Consider the following 19577-nt stretch of genomic DNA (forward strand, 5'->3'; position numbering starts at 1 on the left):
TGTATTCAATTTGCTGAGAGCAATGCCTCATTTTGGTGACTCACATGGGTAGGTCTCATTTTGTGTGCAGCGCTTGGAAGAATTTCATCACCTTCTCCTCTACACCCCCAATCTAATGCCTGGGTTGAGTTGCCTTCTTTGTGAATTAGTCACCATCTTTCCTAGGAAGCAGGTGTTGGCACTTGCAGGTAAGCCTAAAGCACTCTTACATGGCATAATGTCTTTCTACATAGCAGGCTGCTCTCGGTTGTGGTAGACTACCAAATAATATGATACAGGCTCTGTTAGGGCCTTAGTTTAGAGTGAGTGCGTGACTGAGTGAATCTGGAATTAGAGCATGCTCCAGGTTAGAGCATCAAAAGGGGTAAAACTGGTGATAGCTTGGCTGGCTAACGCCTACCTCCTTTCACCACTGCCGGCACAGGTTGCCTTAACAAGTTATCCTGTTTACAGATTTAATAAAGTAGCTAGTACGTGAATAAACATCCAGTTATATCTCTCCATCCTCACTGTCCCTTCCCATTCACAGTATGTCCTTTTCTGTTCACACAGGCAAGACAAAAGATGTTAGCCCAGCTGGGTTGGAGTAGTGATGACCAGGGTTGCTATGAGGGTGGGTGTGCAGAGAGATTCTTTCAGGAGGAAAGGAAGATAGGGACAAAATAGCTAAACAGGGGAGAGAGAAACAGATGGACTGGTTTGAAGTAGGGCCGTCAAGCGATTAAAAAAATTAATCGCAATTACTCGTGATTAATTGTACAATTAATCGTGCTGTTAGACAATAATAGAATACCATTTATTTAAATATTTTTGGACGTTTTCTACATTTTCAAATATATTGATTCCAATTACAACACAGAATACATACTGCACAGTGCTCTTTATCATGAAAGTTGAACTTACAAATGTAGAATTACGTATAAAAAAACCTGCATTCAAAAATAAAACAATGTAAAACTTTAGAGCCTACAAGTCCACTCAGTCCTACTTCTTGTTCAGCCAATCACTCAGACAAACAAGTTTGTTTACATTTGCAGGAGATAATGCTGCCTGCTTCTTGTTTACAATGTCTTCTGAAAGTGAGAACAGGCATTCGCATGGCACTGTTGTAGCCAGCATTGCAAGATATTTACATGCCAGATATACTAAGGATTCATATGTCACTTCAACCACCATTCCAGAGGACATGAGTCTATGCTGACGACGGCTTCTGCTTGATAACGATACAAAGCAGTGTGGACTGATGCACGTTCAGTTTCATCATCTGAGACTGATTTTCTTTTTTGGTGGTTCGGGTTCTGTACTTTCTGCATCGGAGTGTTTTAAGACTTCTGAAAGCATGCTCCACACCTCATCCCTCTCAGATTTTGGAAAGCACTTTAGATTCTTAAACCTTGGGTCCAGTGCTGTAGCTATCTTTAGAAATCTCACATTGGTACCTTCTTTGCGTTTTGTCAAAACTGCAGTGAAAGTATTCTTAAAATGAACAATATGTGCTGAGTCATCATCTGAGACTGCCATAACACGAAATATATAGCAGAATGCGGGTAAAACGGAGCAGAAAACATATAATTCTCCCCCAAGGAGTTCAGTCACAAATTTAATTAATGCATTATTTTTTTAATGAGCATCAGCAGCACGGAAGCATGTCCTCTGGAATGGTGGCCAAAGCATGAAGATGTTGGATCATATTAAAGAAGTTCGCAAAAAGAAAAAAGAAAAGGAGTACTTGTGGCACCTTAGAGACTAACCAGTTTATTTGAGCATGAGCTTTCGTGAGCTACAGCTCACTTAATCGGATGCATAGCATATTGTGGAAACTGCAGAAGACATTATATACACACAGAGACCATGAAACAAAACTTCCTCCCACCCCACTGTCCTGCTCGTAACAGCTTATCTAAAGTGATCATCAAGGGAGGGCCATTTCCAGCACAAATCCAGGTTTTCTCACCCTTCCCCCCGCCCCCCCCACAGACACACATACAAACTCACTCTCCTGCTCTATTACCAGCAGGAGAGTGAGTTTGTATGTGTGTCTGTGGGGGGGGGGGGGGCGGGGGCAAGGGTGAGAAAACCTGGATTTGTGCTGGAAATGGCCCTCCCTTGATGATCACTTTAGATAAGCTGTTACGAGCAGGACAGTGGGGTGGGAGGAAGTTTTGTTTCATGGTCTCTGTGTGTATATAATGTCTTCTGCAGTTTCCACAATATGCTATGCATCCGATGAAGTGAGCTGTAGCTCACGAAAGCTCATGCTCAAATAAACTGGTTAGTCTCTAAGGTGCCACAAGTACTCCTTTTCTTTTTTCTTTTTGCGAATACAGACTAACACGGCTGTTACTCTGAAACCTGTCATTAAAGAAGTTCTGTATTAAAATCACAAATGAGTTTGATTCCCCATAGTTTAAATTCCAGGGTATTACTAATTAAGAGGTCTCTTGGTTTTTGGTACTGTTTCTCTCCCTCTATGTGTGAAACTTGCAAGCTGCTAATTGTGATAGTACATTCTAAGACAGAGTCTGTTCTCAAAGCAATTCACAGAGAGAGAGACTCAAAGCAATACTCTAACAACAGAAACAGCACCCAGAGACTCCCTGCCCTTTTGTTGTATTAACAATTGTGATTAAAATAGAGATAGAGGATGTATGTGGATGGATGCTTGGTGTGGATAATAACTGAATGATCAGGGAGGTGCCAGCCTAAGAATCCAGTGTCCATCGGCTGAAGAAGGTGTCAAGTGGAAATAACCAGAGGACCCCAGGAGGGCAGACAGGAATCCACCCAACAGCCTCAAGAATGGGAGAACCAAAGAACAAGGTAACATCTAGCAGCATAGACTGGAATAGGAAGAAATTCCTATAAAAATAGACTCTAAAAAGTGAGAACTTTGGGGTCTGATTCTGCAAACCAACTTCCAGGAGCATCAGATGAGCAACTGACAAGGCCCTGCTCCCTCCTCATGTCCAGGCCACCTGGCCAGTGGCTTGGCATGAGCAACTCTAAGGCTGGTAACTATGATAACAACCTTGCAGAACCTGTGTGTGTGTGTTTGTATGAATGAATGTGTGAATAAATATGAGATTGAATGGAATGTTATAGCTATAACTAACTGCTTACTATGATTCTTTCGGTATTCACAATAAATGTGGTATTTTGCCTTTTTCCCTTTAATAAGATCCTGCTGGTTTTTATTTTATTGGTATAACAAAGGGGTATATAAATGTTTAGCATATCTGGCATGTAAATACCTTGCAACGCTGGTTACAAAAGTGCCATGTGAATGCCTGTTCTTATTTTCAAGTGACATTGTAAATAAGAAGCAGGCAGCATTATCTCCAGTAAATGTAAACAAACTGGTTGGTCTTAGCGATTGTCTGAACAAGAAGTAGGTCTGAGTAGACTTGTGGGCTCCAAAGTTTTACATTGTTTTGTTTGTGAGTTATGTAACAAAAAAAATCTACTTTCATGATAAAGAGACTGCACTACAGTACTTGTATTAGGAGAATTGAAAAACACTATTTCTTTCATTTATCATTTCTGCAGTGCAAATATTTGTAATAAAAATAATAATATAAAGTGAGCACTGTACATTTGGTATTGTGTGTTGTAATTAAAATCAATATATTTGAAAATGTAGAAAAACATCCAAAATATTTAATAAATTTCTATTGTTATTCTATTGTTTAACAGTGCAATTAAAACTGCAATTAATTGTGATTAATTTTTTTAATTGCAATTCATTTTTTTTTGAGTTAATCACGAGTTTACTGTGATTAACCGATAGCCCTAGTTTGGAACATAAGCTAGAGAGGAGGGTGGAAGGAGAAATCTCCTGGGAGAAGAGCAGCGACACTTTGTTTAGGGGAGAATAGGGGCACGGATACATTAGTTGAAGGAGGGGCAATAATGGGAGGGACAGGGAGGCTGAGGCACAGGGAATATAAATAAGGCCAGGATAACTGCGAGGGAAGAGTGGAAACAACAAATAGCAGGCAGCATGAAACAGCCAGGTAGGGGGGCATCAGCAACTGGGAAGGAGGCCAAAATGGAAGGGAATCTTCCAGTAGAAGAGTCCTGAAGGAAATCCCCAAGGAGGCAGTAGGAGCATCCAAGAGTAAAATCCTAGAAGTACCCCAGGTAAGGGCAGCAGAAGCAAGGAAAATGAACTTGTGGCTTGAAATATTCTCTATCCCAATGCCATTCCCTCATATCTGATAGAGACAGGCAGCTCCAAAAACTAGCAGTGCCTGGTGACATTCATGTCTAAAAGTTAAAGAAGTCCCAGAACTCTAACTACACATCCAAAGGCCCTGGTCATGTTCAGCTAGAAGTCAGGATGTGAATTGGGTATAGAATACCTGTGATGTTTCTGTGCCAGCAGGAAATTATCCATAAGCCAGAGGAATTCATTAGCAGATGGTTAAACTGGATTTTTGGCTGCTTTGCACCACTGAAATGGTCAAAAAGATCAGCATCCAGAATCTGGCCATTGTACTTTGAGTCAACAAATAGGCTCAGCTTAGCTTTCTCACATTAGGAACGAGCATGTGCAGGACTCTCTGACCTGCTATGGTGGACCATACCAATATGGGCCCCATTCACAAGTTCTGTTGCTCTCAGAACCAGTCCTAAGTAAAATTAGTTCATAATAAGATGTATGCCTCTTTGTCAGAGATCAAAATTTAGTAATTCAGGTGACCAATCATACAGCTCAGATACTGAACAGCAAATACTTGAAAGAATACAGGAAGCTATCCACAGACTGAGATTTGTGTGCACCAAACATTTAAATAACTTCAAGCAACACACAAATAAAATTAAAATAGCAGTCTGTTTGTTAAAAGAAACTGGGCTAAATCACAGAATATTTTATTCATCATCAGTTGTTCATCAAATTCTGAGTTGGAAAAGCACCCAAAGTTAAGTGAAAGAAAGTAAGCAATTTATTAAGGGAATGCTAAGACACATTCAAAATCTAATGGCTAAAAAAAAAAAATAAAAGGTACTTAGAATAGTAACACCATATAGTTTGAGACTCCATTCCTATGTCACATACAAATAACATTTTTAGACATACACAACTGAATCTTACAAGCAAGAACGTGACATAAGAGACAAAGAAACAAGAAGTAGAATAGAAATGTGTACAATGCACAGTCTTTCTATGACCTATCACAGCACTTATTTATACTCACTGTACTCCATTTTAATTATATAATAAAAATGCAGCAAATTAATATTTTGTGATTCTTTGTTCTTTATTTTTTCCTCACGTACTTATTGGGGTTGAAGATTTATTAATTCCCTATGGGTTTCCAAGTCTGTTGTTACACAAAATAAGTTTTTTCAAAATAAAATAATTACTTACAGTAACCTAAGTGATTTCAACCCATCAAATGTCCGTGCAGGGATACACCTCAGACGGTTGTAACTAAGAATTCTGAAAGCATATAAAATAACAAACAAGTAAACAAACACTCACATACAATGCAGAGCATGATTAAATGTACCTTTTGCATTCATAGCCAGTTAGGAAACAGTTATCTTACAGCCTCCAAATCAAGCAAGTTTTAATATTAATAGGTTGCCTTTTCTTTTCAAGACAATGAACACTGTAATGTTTTCATACATTCATTGTTATACATTTAAACTTACAAGGTGAGCAGCTGAGTCATGTTGCTGAAGCTCTGGTTAGAAAGAGTGCTGATTCTGTTGTTACTTAAATCTCTATAAAAAATAAATTCAGAAATTCAGTCCATAAAATGACTGCACAAACTCTGAAACACCATACTGTAGAACTGAAATAGCACATTATTTTTATTAGTAGGGGTAGTATTTTTATTAATATTGATATTTTAAATAATGCCTTTTTATTGTCACATGCCACGTACAAGCCAAGCAAGAGCTTACATTGATAAATGAAAAGTGTTCTCATTTCAAAGGATAAAAGGCCAGGCAATTCAGTGTCCTGCATTCTTATACAATGCCAGCATCCATCATGCTCCTTTACTAAGACTGTATCTTACAGTGTTAAATGAAACTAGCAGGTGAACTGGGAATAGGGATGTAGGTAGATAATTTTAAGTGGGAATCTTTCTAGCTACCTCCCTAATGGAATATGAATAAGTATTACCTGACACCCTTGATCTGGAGGTCTCAAAACATAGGTACAACTATTTTAAAGAAGGTTTTCCCCCCCCCCCCAAAACTTGTTCCTGGGTTCCAATGCTCCTATAACATGTGAAATCTTGGGTCTACATGGGTGAAAGTTTTGAAGTCCTTGTGGCTGCTCCATATTCTAATGAATGAAGTCTTTTTTCTTAATTTAAATTTAAGGCAGCTGGCATTTGGAGAAAGAATCTTTGAAGGGCACTGTGCTTGGTGGGGAAAGTTTGGAAATGAATCATGCTGATGGAAACTGTAGTTGTTTCTACTTTCTCCTACTGTTGTTCTACCTTCTCTTGGCTTTGCTCATCTTGCTTATTTCATTATTGTTCTTTAGAGTATTCTTTGGCATTAGCTTCTGAGGGGTCTTAATATTTTAGCTGTGATTGTCTAGCAGTATTATTGAATAAGCAATGGCAGAAATGGTGTGCAACAGGCTTCTTCATCAAAATTTGCCATTAGAAAACCTAAGACGACAAACCTATAATGTTTCCATCAACATGTCGGCCAAGTGCAGTTGAGCACAATCTATTTGTACCAGAAAGAGAAAAGAGAAGGAGGATGGTCCAGGGTAGGGTATTGGCCTAGACACAGAAGACCCAGATTCAATTCCCTACTGTATGACCTTGGACTTGTCTACACGGTGGGTTAATGCATTTATGGAGGTGTGATTTCTAAGGCACACTAACATGTTGCACATTAATTGGTCGGTGTTGACCCTGCTGCTGCATATTAGAGGTTAACATAGTAGTGTTTCAAACAGCACTACACTAAAGCGCACCAGCAGGATCTACCCTGTCAACTGTGTAGACATGCCTTCAGTCTCTTTGTGCCTCGATTTCCCCATATTTCAAATGGGGATAAATAATACTTCCCTACTTCACAGCAGTGTTGTGAGGATAAATAAAATAAAGACTGTGAGCAACTCCAATAATTTAGTAATGGGTCCCATATATGTTCACTACTCCATTTGTGTATTGTTTAATGCTGTACAGGAACTCTGTAACTCAAGAAGCAATGGAAACTTAAGCTGTAAGTCATGACGCTACTGGGATGATGATTGACCTGGGCACATTTATGGTCAGTTGACACAGTTATCCATTTCCTGCCTATGGAGGTCTAACACGGGTCTATGAAACAAGAATACCTGAATCATCTGGATCCTTTTTAATGTATATACAAGGAAAGATAGGAATTTACAGATAATCTTTCAATACCAAGAGAGAATGTCCAAAAATGTAATACATGGCTTTCTACTTTTGCAAACATCTACCCAGAATTTCAGAATATTAATGTACTAATACTACTTATCATTTACTGAACAATTTTGCTGTTTATACTTTGCATTTGTACTCTATCAACATTATTTATTGAAATGCCAGCCTGAATGACTAGTTACAGTAAATCTGATATTGTAATTTGCATTTGTTTTATGAGCATTCAACATTACATACACAATACAGGGTTGATCATCACTACTCCAAACAATCAAACCTTCAGACACCCTCTTTGTGGGCCAATATGACAAAGGAGTGCTTATCACTACAGCAAACAGTAACCTACACGCACGCTCCTTACAGGCCTGTATACTGCAAGGTAGGTCTCATACACCTCTTGCAGTACAAATCCACAAACACTCCATGCAGGCCTAGATTGCATACATTTGAGAATAGTGCAATTGCTGATACTATTTGGAAATTTTGTGAAAATGAGATGCATCTATTTTCTAAATTTGAAGACTGGACCATTTAGTCTAGAATAAGGCATACAAAAGGAGCTGGGGCATTTTCAGAATGTTACACTGATTTAGTTTGCTTTATGCAAGAAAACTGGTAGCCATTTTGTTGCCCTAATTTTTAATTTGTGGTTGCTCCTATGCTACAAGGTACTTCAAAACATGATGAGGTTTATCCCCAGCTGATCCACTGAATTCAATGGAACTTATGACAATTTACATCAGCTGAGGATCTGCCCATACGTCTCACAGGGAAAGTAGTATTATCTCTGTTTTACAAAGGCATCAACTAAGACATAAAGAGCTTAGTGGTTTGTTCAAAAATCGCACAGTGAGTCAGCAGCAGAGCTAGGAATAAAAATGAAGTGTCCTGACTAAATTCCCTTCTCCAACCATTAGACCATCAATTGTGGCAGGTTACCAAATTGCAGAGATGTAGCATTATGTGTTTCAAATAAACTACAAAATCTTTTCTCTGTAATTGAAATAATTTCATGCCTTTATTGAGGCTAATACTGTATGTCTATGTGACAATGTACTGAAGCTGTCATACTCTAATGCACATTTTGTGAGATTCTGCATTTCTTTTCAGGTTTACTATAGTTCCTGCCTATTTACTCTGCAATAAAATGTGTTGTGATCACTGGACTAAAAATATCCCATTTATAAAATGTGCCTTAGGGCGAAATTTGTTAAAAAGTTGGTTACATTTTATGTTTTTCTTGTAACTGTTTCATTAAATGGAAGAGCAGCTTTTTGATCAATCCCACACAAAAAGATGCTCTAAAGTTACTTACATAAGTGTTAAATGTTTGTAGTTAGAAAGTTCTTTGGGAACAAGGGTAAACTGGTTTCCATCCAAATAACTACAACAGAAAAATAAAATAATGAAGTATTATTCATCTAATTAAAAGATCAATACCTTCAGCAAGACAATAGTTAGGAGTAAAGCAATAAATAAGGTTGAGATAGGTGCTTTAAAAGTACATGTGAATACATAAAGTTTCAATTTACTACTGCACTTGCTTATAGTTTTACCTTCTTCAACATTAGGATGACATGATGGCTGGGGAATAGATGGGATCAACTGCCTAAGAGCCAGATGTATCTTGTGAAGTAAAGACCACATCAGGCTTATACAAGTCATTTTAATGTGGTTCATTGGATTTTATTGGTTTCAGAGTTGCAGCTGGGTTAGTCTGTATTCGCAAAAAGAAAAGGAGTACTTGTGGCACCTTAGAGACTAACAAATTTATCTGAGCATAAGCTTTCGTGAGCTACAGCTCACTTCATCGGATGCATTCAGTCAAGTTAAATGCATCCAATGAAGTGAGCTGTAGCTCACGAAAGCTTATGCTCAAATAAATTTGTTAGTCTCTCAAGTGCCACAAGTACTCCTTTTCTTATTGGATTTTATGCTACTGTAAATAGAAACAGAACTTGACAGCTACAAGCGACATTATTATCCCAATCTGGTCCTTCATAGTGGGTAAAGCTACACATCAATAGTACAAACCCAATGTTGGACAAAAATGGTGAATGAGTTTGCTGAGGTAGCTGCTTCTGGCCCCAATTCTAATAGTAAACCTATTATGTCATACCTGCAATCATAGGAATACAATGACTAGCTGGAGTACCAGACTTGTTAGGCACATATGTGATGGATCCCAAATCCTCTGAGCAGTTGTGAACACCACAGCTGGTGAAGGAGAATCAAAGACCACAAGGGGAAAATACCCTCCAAAAAGCAGGAACGGGAACAGAGGAGTGCTGCGGACAGCCTCAGTTGACTTAGGTCAGAAGTCAAGAGTCCTGATGGGACATGCATCGGTGATTCACATAGCTTGCCAAATGGTTTGGTTGGTGGCTGGGCCCAGGTTCACACAGCTCTGATGGCTGTGGATACAAAACCTCATTCCTCATACCGACCAGTTATGTTCCCTTTGACAGCTATTGTGATTCAGCATCTCATGTGTTACACAGAGATGAACATAGATATGGATATGAGTCTAGATGGATACTTATCTACATTTAGCTAAATAAACTTAACTATTTTAATTTTTCTTTCAAATAATAATTGAGGATCTCCCATATTTTTAGTTGCTTATAATGGAGGGTTATGCAATTATACTTTGTTTATTGCTTTACAGAGCATTAGAGATGATAAAATGTTGGAATTTTCATTTTGGTTTGTTTGGGACTGTGGAGAACATTAGGGAATGTGTTAGGTTTATATTAAGTAAGAGGCACATGGGAGGCAAAATATGTTGGTGGATGTGAAATAGTGCTTTGAAACCTAAGGACTCTGAGGGCTCACTGGGTTGCTGAGAGCCATCCCAGAATGTTGGTTCGAATGTCAGTACTGGGAGAAGGACCACTGAAGGAGGGAGAGTGGAGACTTGCTAGCTGGAGCTAATTTTGGTCTAGCTGGCTGAAGTTGCCGAGAAAGGTCTCTCCAGATTCCAGAGACTGGTCCATCAGAGGTGTAGAGGTCTGGGCTACTGAGAGGGCTGTAGTGAGACCAGACCGGAAGAATATCAGACTCCCCGGCTTATGAACAGGAAGCCAGAAGATTTTCCTGGGCTTGACAAGGACAATAGGCAGCACTTCCAGAGTTCATTCACAGGTTTTAATTGTAAATAATAAATTACAAGTTTCTTAATTCAGTCTGGAGTGGAGCTGTGGTGAATGAAGATTTCTGCACTGATCTTCGAAGAACATCTACTGTACTTACCAGGGGAAGGGATCCCTGTTCCTGGTGAGGAGAGCACAAGATAAAATTTCTAAGAGAGAAACTTGGTGGCAGCAGGTAACTGATACTAGGCTGTAGGAAACCCAGCACTGTGACACTGACTTTCCTTAATTTCTCCTCTTACTAGCAAGCTATGTGTGATGGAGGAGATCAGAGGCTGGGCATGGTGGTACTTTGAGGGCCTAATGACAGCTGGTGGTGATCCGCAATCCTTTCTTTATGGAGAGTGTTTCAGTTAATCCAGACAGTATCTAGCTGAGGGGGCACAGCAGATTTTTTTTTTTTTTTGCAGCCTCTGTCCAGGTATATGGTGTCTAGTCCATTTGTATTGCCTTCTTCTGCATCCACAGCCCTGTTGTTATTTTATTTTGCCAACTTTGATATGTACTTCTGAACATTTTTACACATATACATCAATGATACTGCATAATGGCAGGAAATGAATTTTTTAACACTTTATTAAGAGGTTAAAAACAAAGTCTGACAGACCGAGACCAGTGGGCGTACAGGAGTCTGGTAGAAGGCAAATATACTGGCCACCGGACAAATAGTTTTCTGTTCCCTGAGTGACCAGAGCAGGGGCTGCACTAGAGCAATCAGGGAACCTGCTAGAACCAATTAAGACAGGCAAGCTAATTAAGCCACCTGCCAATTAAGAACATACTAGAATCAATTATGGCAGGCAGACTAATCAGGACACATGGTTTAAAAAAGGACCTCCCATCAGTTAGGGAAGGGCATGCTGCTGGAGGACTGAGGAGTACAAACATGATCAGGCTTCAGGAGGAAGATCCTGCGGTGAGAATAAAGAAGGTGCTGGAGGAAGGCCACGGGGAAGTAGCCCAGGGAGTTGTAGCTGTAGCTGTCATGCAGCTGATACAGGAGACATAGACAGCTGCTATCCACAGGGCCCTGGGCTGGAACCTGGTGTAGAGGGTGGGTCCGGGTTCCCTCCAACTCCTGACCAGACACAGGAGGACTTGACCTGGTCTGTGAACAACACCAGAAGGGAAGGTCTAATTTGGAAAGGGATCTGGCCTGTCCCTGACCCACTAGGTGGGACAACAGAGACTGCGGAGATTGTTCTCCATTTCCCCCATGCTGGCCAGTGATGGCAGGTTTGAGCCTCTAGCAGAAGCGGCCAAACTGAGGGCTGCCATGAACCTCTGAGGTGAGCAAATCTGCCAAAAAGTGCAGGATCCACCAAGGCAGAGGAGGAACTTTGTCACAAAAGGTATTTTTAAAAACTTTCTTGAAGGAGTAAGGTACTGTATATCGTGATAAAATTAATGAGGTTTGAAGAAAAATGTTAACAATTTATTATTTTATCTCTGTATCGTTAAAAATAAGTTTTCACCCGTTACAAATTTTCTTCTTGGTTGCAAAAACCATTACTAGTTTGAATGAAGGAAATATTAGAGCAATTACATAATGAAAAGGAGATCACATCTTGGAAGGTGTATGCATTTTAATGAACAAGAAGAATTGATCAGGATGCAACTGCAAGCAGAAAACTAACTCCTTTGTTTTCTCTTAAAAAAAAAAAACAAATACAGTGAGCTGCATGCACACTTTGGACACTAACTTAGGTGCACAAAACTGCATGTAAGGGACTTATCAGTCACAAAAGGTGTTGCAGTCCATATAAATTTCTTTATATGTACAATTTTACAAGCCATTGCTCCTAAATGTGAATCAAATTGTATCTATCAGGCAGCAAGCTGTGTTTAATTAAGGAACTTATTAAAAACACTGATAGCAAAGGTGATCATTTTCTTTACTAGAATGTCAGTAGGAATTCTCACTAGCTTCTCTTTGGGAATTACAGATGCATTTGTTATGGTATCCTGTTTTTACCATCAAACTACTGATGGATGTTTTAGAAACTTCTGAATAATTGTAGTTGTAAAACAAGGAAGCTGTTAAAGGGCACACTTAAGATGCCTTCCAAAGAAAATATTTACATTAATGATTTTTAATATTAAACAGAGTGGACAGAAGATACTTCAATGCCTTCCTGTGTGTTTAATTATTAACTGCAGCTATTTGTAATAAGAGGAGATGATGAAATATTAAAAGGTATTTATTATTGAGGCTTTTCTGAATGTTTCTTTACATCTCAAATATATAAGATGAAGTTTCAAAGAAGTCATAACCCATTTTCTAAATTTGTTTCTGAAATTTTGCATTCTTTTGTGTATAAAATTTGGGTTGCCTCAAAATCTTTGAAGTGCATATGCATAGAGCATTTGCACATTCAAAACTGAGTAGCTGGCTATCTGCAAAACTAATCTGTACCCACAAATTATATCTATGAATAGAATTACCAATTCCTAGGGAATCTAAAGACTTGAAGTTGGCAAATAAATACCCAAGAGGACATTTCTGAAAATCCGCCTTACGATATTCACAAAAGAATCTTTACTATTTTTCCAGATACACAACTTTTTTCATAAACAAGCCTCCACTAGAGAACTGATTGAAATTCATTTATTAAAAATTACTCTTTTTCTTAAATATGTTACTAAAAAATTCCTTAAACTATTAAAACGATAAGAATTTTAAATAGCTAATTATCTTAATGCTATTTATGATGTTTACTTTCTGCATTTCTTCCATGTTGGACAATGAAAATTCAATGCGACATTCTCTCTGTAAGCACAAAAAATGTACCCTAAGTGCACACACACAGATCTCTGGCTACTATATTAAGAGAAAACTTAGCTAATCATAGGAATACTACAATAATTCATAATTATATGGGCCTTTTTACTATTATAAACAGGACTTTTTTGTTATTAAATTCTTTTTATAAAGATTTCCTTGGTTGACGTACAGGTCCTAGTATCTAACAAGCGATAAAGTCTCAAACTCCAGCTGATTGACAAATGTCAGTTCTTCATTTTGCCTACTTACTCTGCCTCATTCTGAATCAGACAATATGACTCTGAACTTGGATTTAAGAAAAGGAAGAACTTGTGCTACTTACAGTTCAGTTACATCTTTTGGGATGCCTTTGGGCAAAACCTTAAGACCTTTATTGCTGCAGCGAACCACAGTATCTAGGCAAGTACATTCCGTGGGACAGCGAGACAACGGAGAGCAACTGTTGTCGTCATTTCCTGGTTAGTGAAAAGAAACAGATAAATAAAGCTTTGCTCTGCAGAGAGCACTTAGGAATTGGCAAGAATTTAACACACTGTATTTAATTCCACTTAACAGACATGAAGGTTCCATCCATAGAGCACTGCGGTAGCTCTATGGATGGAAATAATTAAGTTATCACTTTTAGCTACATTTCAAATGATATCATTTATTTAGTATAACACTGTTTTTAGTATCTATGAGTCATATTCTTTAGAAAAAGCCTCATTAAGGTAAGGTCAAAATTCCTAAACACAAAGTGATAAAGTAATATATACACTGATTTCTAAAAAATTACAATAATTTAAAGTAAATAAAGGCAGCATAGGGAAAAGTTATACATTTGAGTATCAGCAAACATACAATTAAGACTGGAATTAGAAGGATTGGGATGTAAGAGAGGAGTAGCAGATTTTTCAAATATTTGCAGAGAAATATAAAAAAATCAATAAGTAACACACTGACTGAGCAATAGTAATATAACATTTGAATATTTAGCCTGAACGAAAGTATTGAATTCAAGTGTCAGCGTTTGAAAACATTTTCATTTGTACAACTGTTGGTCCAATTATCTCAGTCTCCACTTTACCTCAAAATCATACAATATCAGGGTTGAAAGGGACCTCAGGAGGTCATCTAGTCCAACTCCCTGGCTCAAAGCAGGACCTAATTCCCAACTAAATCATCCCAGCCAGGGCTTTATCAAGCCTGACCTTAAAAACTTCTAAGGAAGGAGATTCCACCACCTCCCTAGGTAACTCATTCCAGTGCTTCACCACCCTCCTAGTGAAAAAGTTTTTCCTTATGTCCAACCTAAATCTCCCCCACTACAACTTGAGACCATCACTCCTTGTTCTGTCATCTGCTACCACTGAACAGTCTAGATCCATCCTCTTTGGAACCCTCTTTCAGGTAGTTGAAAGAGGCTATCAAATCCCTCCTCATAAGTCATGTGTTCCAGTCCCCTAATCATTTTTGTTGCCCTCCACTGGACGTTTTCCAATTTTTCTACATCCTTCTTGTAGCGTGGGGCCCAAAACTGGACACAGTACTCCAGACAAATACCAATTTACAGTACTGCACTGTTATTTTCAAAAGGCTTGTTGACCGATGTATATGAACAGTTGCATGCTTTTTAATCATCTCAAATTGTGTGTGTTCTGCTTCTAGAATAGACATGATTATTCAGGAGTTAAACTGGGATCACAGTTAACATTTATGAAATTTAAAAAAGAGTGCCTGTAATATGGACCACTTAGTCTATGGCATGTTATATGTAAGAGAGCTGCAGAACTACACTACTCTGACAGATCCAATATGAATTTCTTACCATCATCACAAGTAAAATCTTGAATTGCCACATCCTGGATGGGAATCTCTTTTAGGAAGTAGGGTTTCTGACAGCGAGGGTTTCCAGTTACAATGCGTTTCTTCCTCAGCCAATCTCCCAGCCAAGCCAGGTGGCAGTTACAGTTGAAAGGATTGGCCAGGAGGTTTCTGAGAACCACATGCAAACAATACATAATTTAGTTTCAATGATGTAACTTTGTTTTCATTTTAAAAAATACAATGTGTATTTTCAAAAAGTTCAACCTAAATGAAATTCTTCAAACAATTCCATAAGCAAACCAAAGCTGAGAGCAGCAATTTAGGATTTGTGCAGTGAATCTTGATATAGTTCATTTAGAAATAATTTAAACCTGTCAGAGATCTGACTTGCTGTCAAACTACCGTGCACTGATAAAGCAGTAACTTAATATAGAGATGAAGGCTGATTACTTTACATTATTAGCTTTAACCTGATAACAGCTATTTCATTAATTTGTCATCTCAAGATTTCCATCTTTTATTTGCTCCAGAGAATAAGTTTCTCATCTAAACTGACAGCTAAGTTGATTACATGTCAGTTATAAAAATGAATTTACTTCTACAAGTCTGAGTACTTTTGGCATCTCCTCACTTCACCACAACCCTATTGACAATTCCATTATTTAGAAACATGCCATCTTTAATATGCACAAATTAGTCACTAGGTGTAAAGTGTCTCATTTTATGTGGAAAGAGGATTAAGTACTTTACTGAGCGGTGCTTCCCACTGTAATTACTTTTTTGGTAACCTGACTTCCTTAAACAGGCACTGTTTTTCCTTCTCCTCTCCCCTCTTTTCCTTTTCCTCCCACTGAATTAAAAAAAGATTTGAAGGCAGACAACCCTTTGAAAATGTATTATTTCTAATACAGCCATTTCTTTTCATAAAAAATTGGACTGTAGTTTAATGCTCCATCATACAGCAAGTCTGAATTAAGTTACAAGGTAGGATTTAGACTATACATTAACTGCAGTTTCAAAAAGTAGAACACCAGTGTCAAGAATGCCAATGGCCATGGGAGCCCTGTAATACTAGGGCTTTCACAATTGGTTCAACCAGTGGAACGTGGCAATCATGGCAAACTTCTTATTCTAAAAACCCTGGTGTAAACAAAGGAACATAGGACCTGGAAGGGACCTCCTGGGTCATTAAGTCGAGTCCCTGCTATCGCAGGCAATCCTGTCATATAATTTCATTCACAAATTTATCAAGCTCCATCTTAAAACTAGTCAGCTTACCCCCTCTACTCCTTTTAGAAGACTGCTCCAGAACCTCACTCCTCTCATGGTTAGAAACCTTCTTATAATCCTCAGTCTATATTTGTTCATGCCCCTTTAGACACATTTTACCCTCGTGTCTACCCCCCACACCTCCACCCCTCTAAATATTTATAGAGAGCCATCATATCCTCATTTAGCCTTTGTTTTGCAAGGCTAAACAAGCCAAGCTCTTTTAGTCTCCACTCACACAAGAGGTCCTGCATTCCCCTGATCATCCTAGTAGTCCTTCTCTGCATCTGTTCCTGTCTGAATTAATCTTTCTTGAATATGGGTGACCAGAACTGTACATAGTATTCAAGATGAGGTCTTACCAGTGCCTTGTGCAATGGCATTAATACTTCCCTAACTATATGCATTTCCAGTAGAAGGATCACATCTGCTGCTGCTGCTACTTTTTTAAACAGACACATCGCACTAGTGGCTTATATTCTTCCTGTGATTGACTAATACAGCCAGATCTTTCTCTTTCTCTTTGTTTCCAACTGATTAACAGTTTATAGCAGAAATTCTTATTAGTTCCTAAGTGCATGCCACTGCATTTCATACTATTAAATTTCAAGCTATTTCTATGACTCTAGTCCTCTAGGTCATCCAATTCTTCCTGTATGATATTCTGATCCTCCTCTGTATTGACAATGCCTCTAAACTTTCTGTCATCAGAAAATTTCGTTAGCACTCTTCTACTTTTTGTGCCAAGGCCATTAATGAAAGTGTTAAGTAATATCAGTCCCAAGACATTAAAGAAATTAATGTTTGTCAAGGAACACTATCAGCAAGTGTTTAAGGACAATGCCTGTATTCACATTTGAATATGTGCTTCAAGATGGCCCAGGACACAGACTTTCTGAAACTGACTATTATATTTTTCTTTAGTGTAATCTTAATGTACACTGCAAGATTATGCAGAGAAAATACAAATGTTATAAACACGTGAGTGGCTTCAAGTCCTGGATAATCTAAAAATATAATGTAACTTACAATGTAGAGAGTGAATGGAGAGTATCAAAGGCACCTGGAGCAACTGTAGTAATTTGGTTGTCATATAAGGAGAGCAAACGGACAGAACTCAGTCCTGTGAAACTATCATTGCCTATACAGCTTATACGATTGCTCCTTAGCATCCTGAGAAAGAAAGCATTAACATTTATTACTTTAAGGAAGGTCCAATAGAATGATTTTATCGAAACATCTTTCTATGTTTTATTACGCTTACTTAACATTTACTAAATTTAATCATATACTACATCTAATGTATGAAGATTTTCTTGAGCATTAAACATTTTGGTGTTCAATATAGTTAAACATTACAAAAAATGAAGTATAATTATATCATATATATATTTATATTGTATTGCAGAGCAACAAACTAAACTGAGGCATATTTTTGAAGACACCATTTATTATAATGAAAACTCACTGTAATTTTAGTGTTTTAGCTATATGAATATTTCAGTAACTTTACAGCTCATGTGAAGATACCAGCTGAGAACTGTGACAGCTCTTTCTCTTTGCTATCAGACAACTGCTTCTACAAATTAAACATTTACATGGTTATTTGTTACAATTTTTATATATTCTGGTGGTATTTCAGTCCATATTTCCGTTCATTAACATATGTAAACTAAATTGCAGGAAGCTCTCTTAACTTGCTCAACAAATCTCAATTAACAGAAAACAGTGTGATTCTAACACAGTGAGGTATGTGATTCAATTAACACAAACCACAGTGATTCTAACTGTGAGGTATGCCCTCCAGGGGGGCATGGAGTAACATCCGGGGGGCACGGCAGAACCTGGGCAAGCCCCATGGGTGAGGGAAGAGAGGGAGTGCCACGCAGCCCTACTCTGCCTACATTTCCTCTCTGGTCCTGCTCCCAGCCCTGGCTCCATGGCCGGTGGGGAGACAAATTCCATTACTGGGAAGGGGGATGCAAGAGGAAAAGTTTGGGCACCACTGTTCTAACAACAAGTAGAAAGTTTAGAATCTTAAAAACAAAAATAACTTTCCTAAAAATAGACTTCTCTAAGTAATATTATAGGATCAATGCAGTTTCAAGTTTTGTTGTTTTTGTGCTTGATTGTTAATAAACCCTAGAATAATTTTTCCTACCTAGATTCATAAGAACAGCAACTATCACTGTCAAGTTTGAAATAAAAATAAAGCTAAAGTTAAATTAAAAATCTTCGGTACAACGTATCCAAAAATATCTGCATCCTTCTTTACTGCAGAGCCCAGAAGACTGCAGCTGTTGGCTCCGCAGAGGGCTGATCTGCTGATTAGAAAGTTTAGAGTACAAGAGAAGCCCCATAACAAAAACAACAGTTCTGTGGCTGAGAGTTGGAGTTACCTAGGAAGCAGAGAGGACTAGATAAGAATGTAATAACAGCTTCAAGCCAGAGCCCACTGAATCATCATCTTTGGCTAACTGGCATTAAATTGTTCGGGAAAGACCCTCATCCCTCACTTCCACATCCACTGAATCTATCTCCTTCCTCTGGAGTAATTCTCAATAACAATTACCGTGGACAGAATAAAAAATCCTATTCTAAGGATGTGGCAGTACAGAATGCATAATTTCCATGGCTACAGAGGAGATGGTTATTTCCATCTGCCCACAGAATCAGGAGCAGCCTCAGCTGCTGCATAGTTCAGTAGGCATGTACAGTTTTTGTAGACAAGTAGCCACAGAAATGAATTTCAACTAGATCAGGCCCGAAGTTAATGAATTCACACTCTAAGTGGAAAAGCTTGGTGTAAAATGGAAGTAAGAGCTAGGATATGCTTCCATGTTCCATATTTTTTTCTTCAAAACGAAGGTTACAAAAAACATAGGAATTTGCGTCAAGTCTAAGATCTGGCACAGAACGGGAAGAAAGACAACCAATTAGTTAGACTTACAATGTTTTGAGACTTTCTAGTCCTTTAAACATCTTGTGTCTAATAGTCTCCAAACGGTTACTGGTGAGCAACAGTTCATTCACACCAGATGCTCCTTCAAATGCTCCTTCTTCAATATCTGTGATCTTGTTATTGCTCAGATTTCTATTTTACATTCATGAAAAAGAATTAAAGAAAAAAGTCTTTTTTTAGTGTCTTCGGCTAATTAACTGTTAAAGAAACACTGCAGA

General features: G+C 38.2%; 1 protein-coding gene across 7 annotated transcripts in view; it reads right to left on the minus strand.

Moving 5' to 3' along the window:
* The window catches only part of SLIT2 (slit guidance ligand 2), a 419356-nt gene that overhangs the window by 66630 nt on the left and 333149 nt on the right, over positions 1 to 19577 (minus strand). For all 7 annotated transcript variants that reach the window (XM_074951617.1, XM_074951610.1, XM_074951615.1 and 4 more), the window contains exons 17-23: positions 19348 to 19491; positions 17427 to 17570; positions 15130 to 15296; positions 13645 to 13777; positions 8701 to 8769; positions 5659 to 5730; positions 5372 to 5443 (exon numbers count right to left, since the gene is read on the minus strand). In XM_074951617.1, the coding sequence (XP_074807718.1) occupies positions 5372 to 5443; positions 5659 to 5730; positions 8701 to 8769; positions 13645 to 13777; positions 15130 to 15296; positions 17427 to 17570; positions 19348 to 19491 (801 nt within the window). The remainder of the gene's footprint in view (positions 1 to 5371; positions 5444 to 5658; positions 5731 to 8700; positions 8770 to 13644; positions 13778 to 15129; positions 15297 to 17426; positions 17571 to 19347; positions 19492 to 19577) is intronic.

The sequence above is a fragment of the Natator depressus genome, chromosome 4 (assembly GCF_965152275.1).
Source record: "Natator depressus isolate rNatDep1 chromosome 4, rNatDep2.hap1, whole genome shotgun sequence".
NCBI classification, from domain to species: Eukaryota; Metazoa; Chordata; order Testudines; family Cheloniidae; genus Natator; species Natator depressus.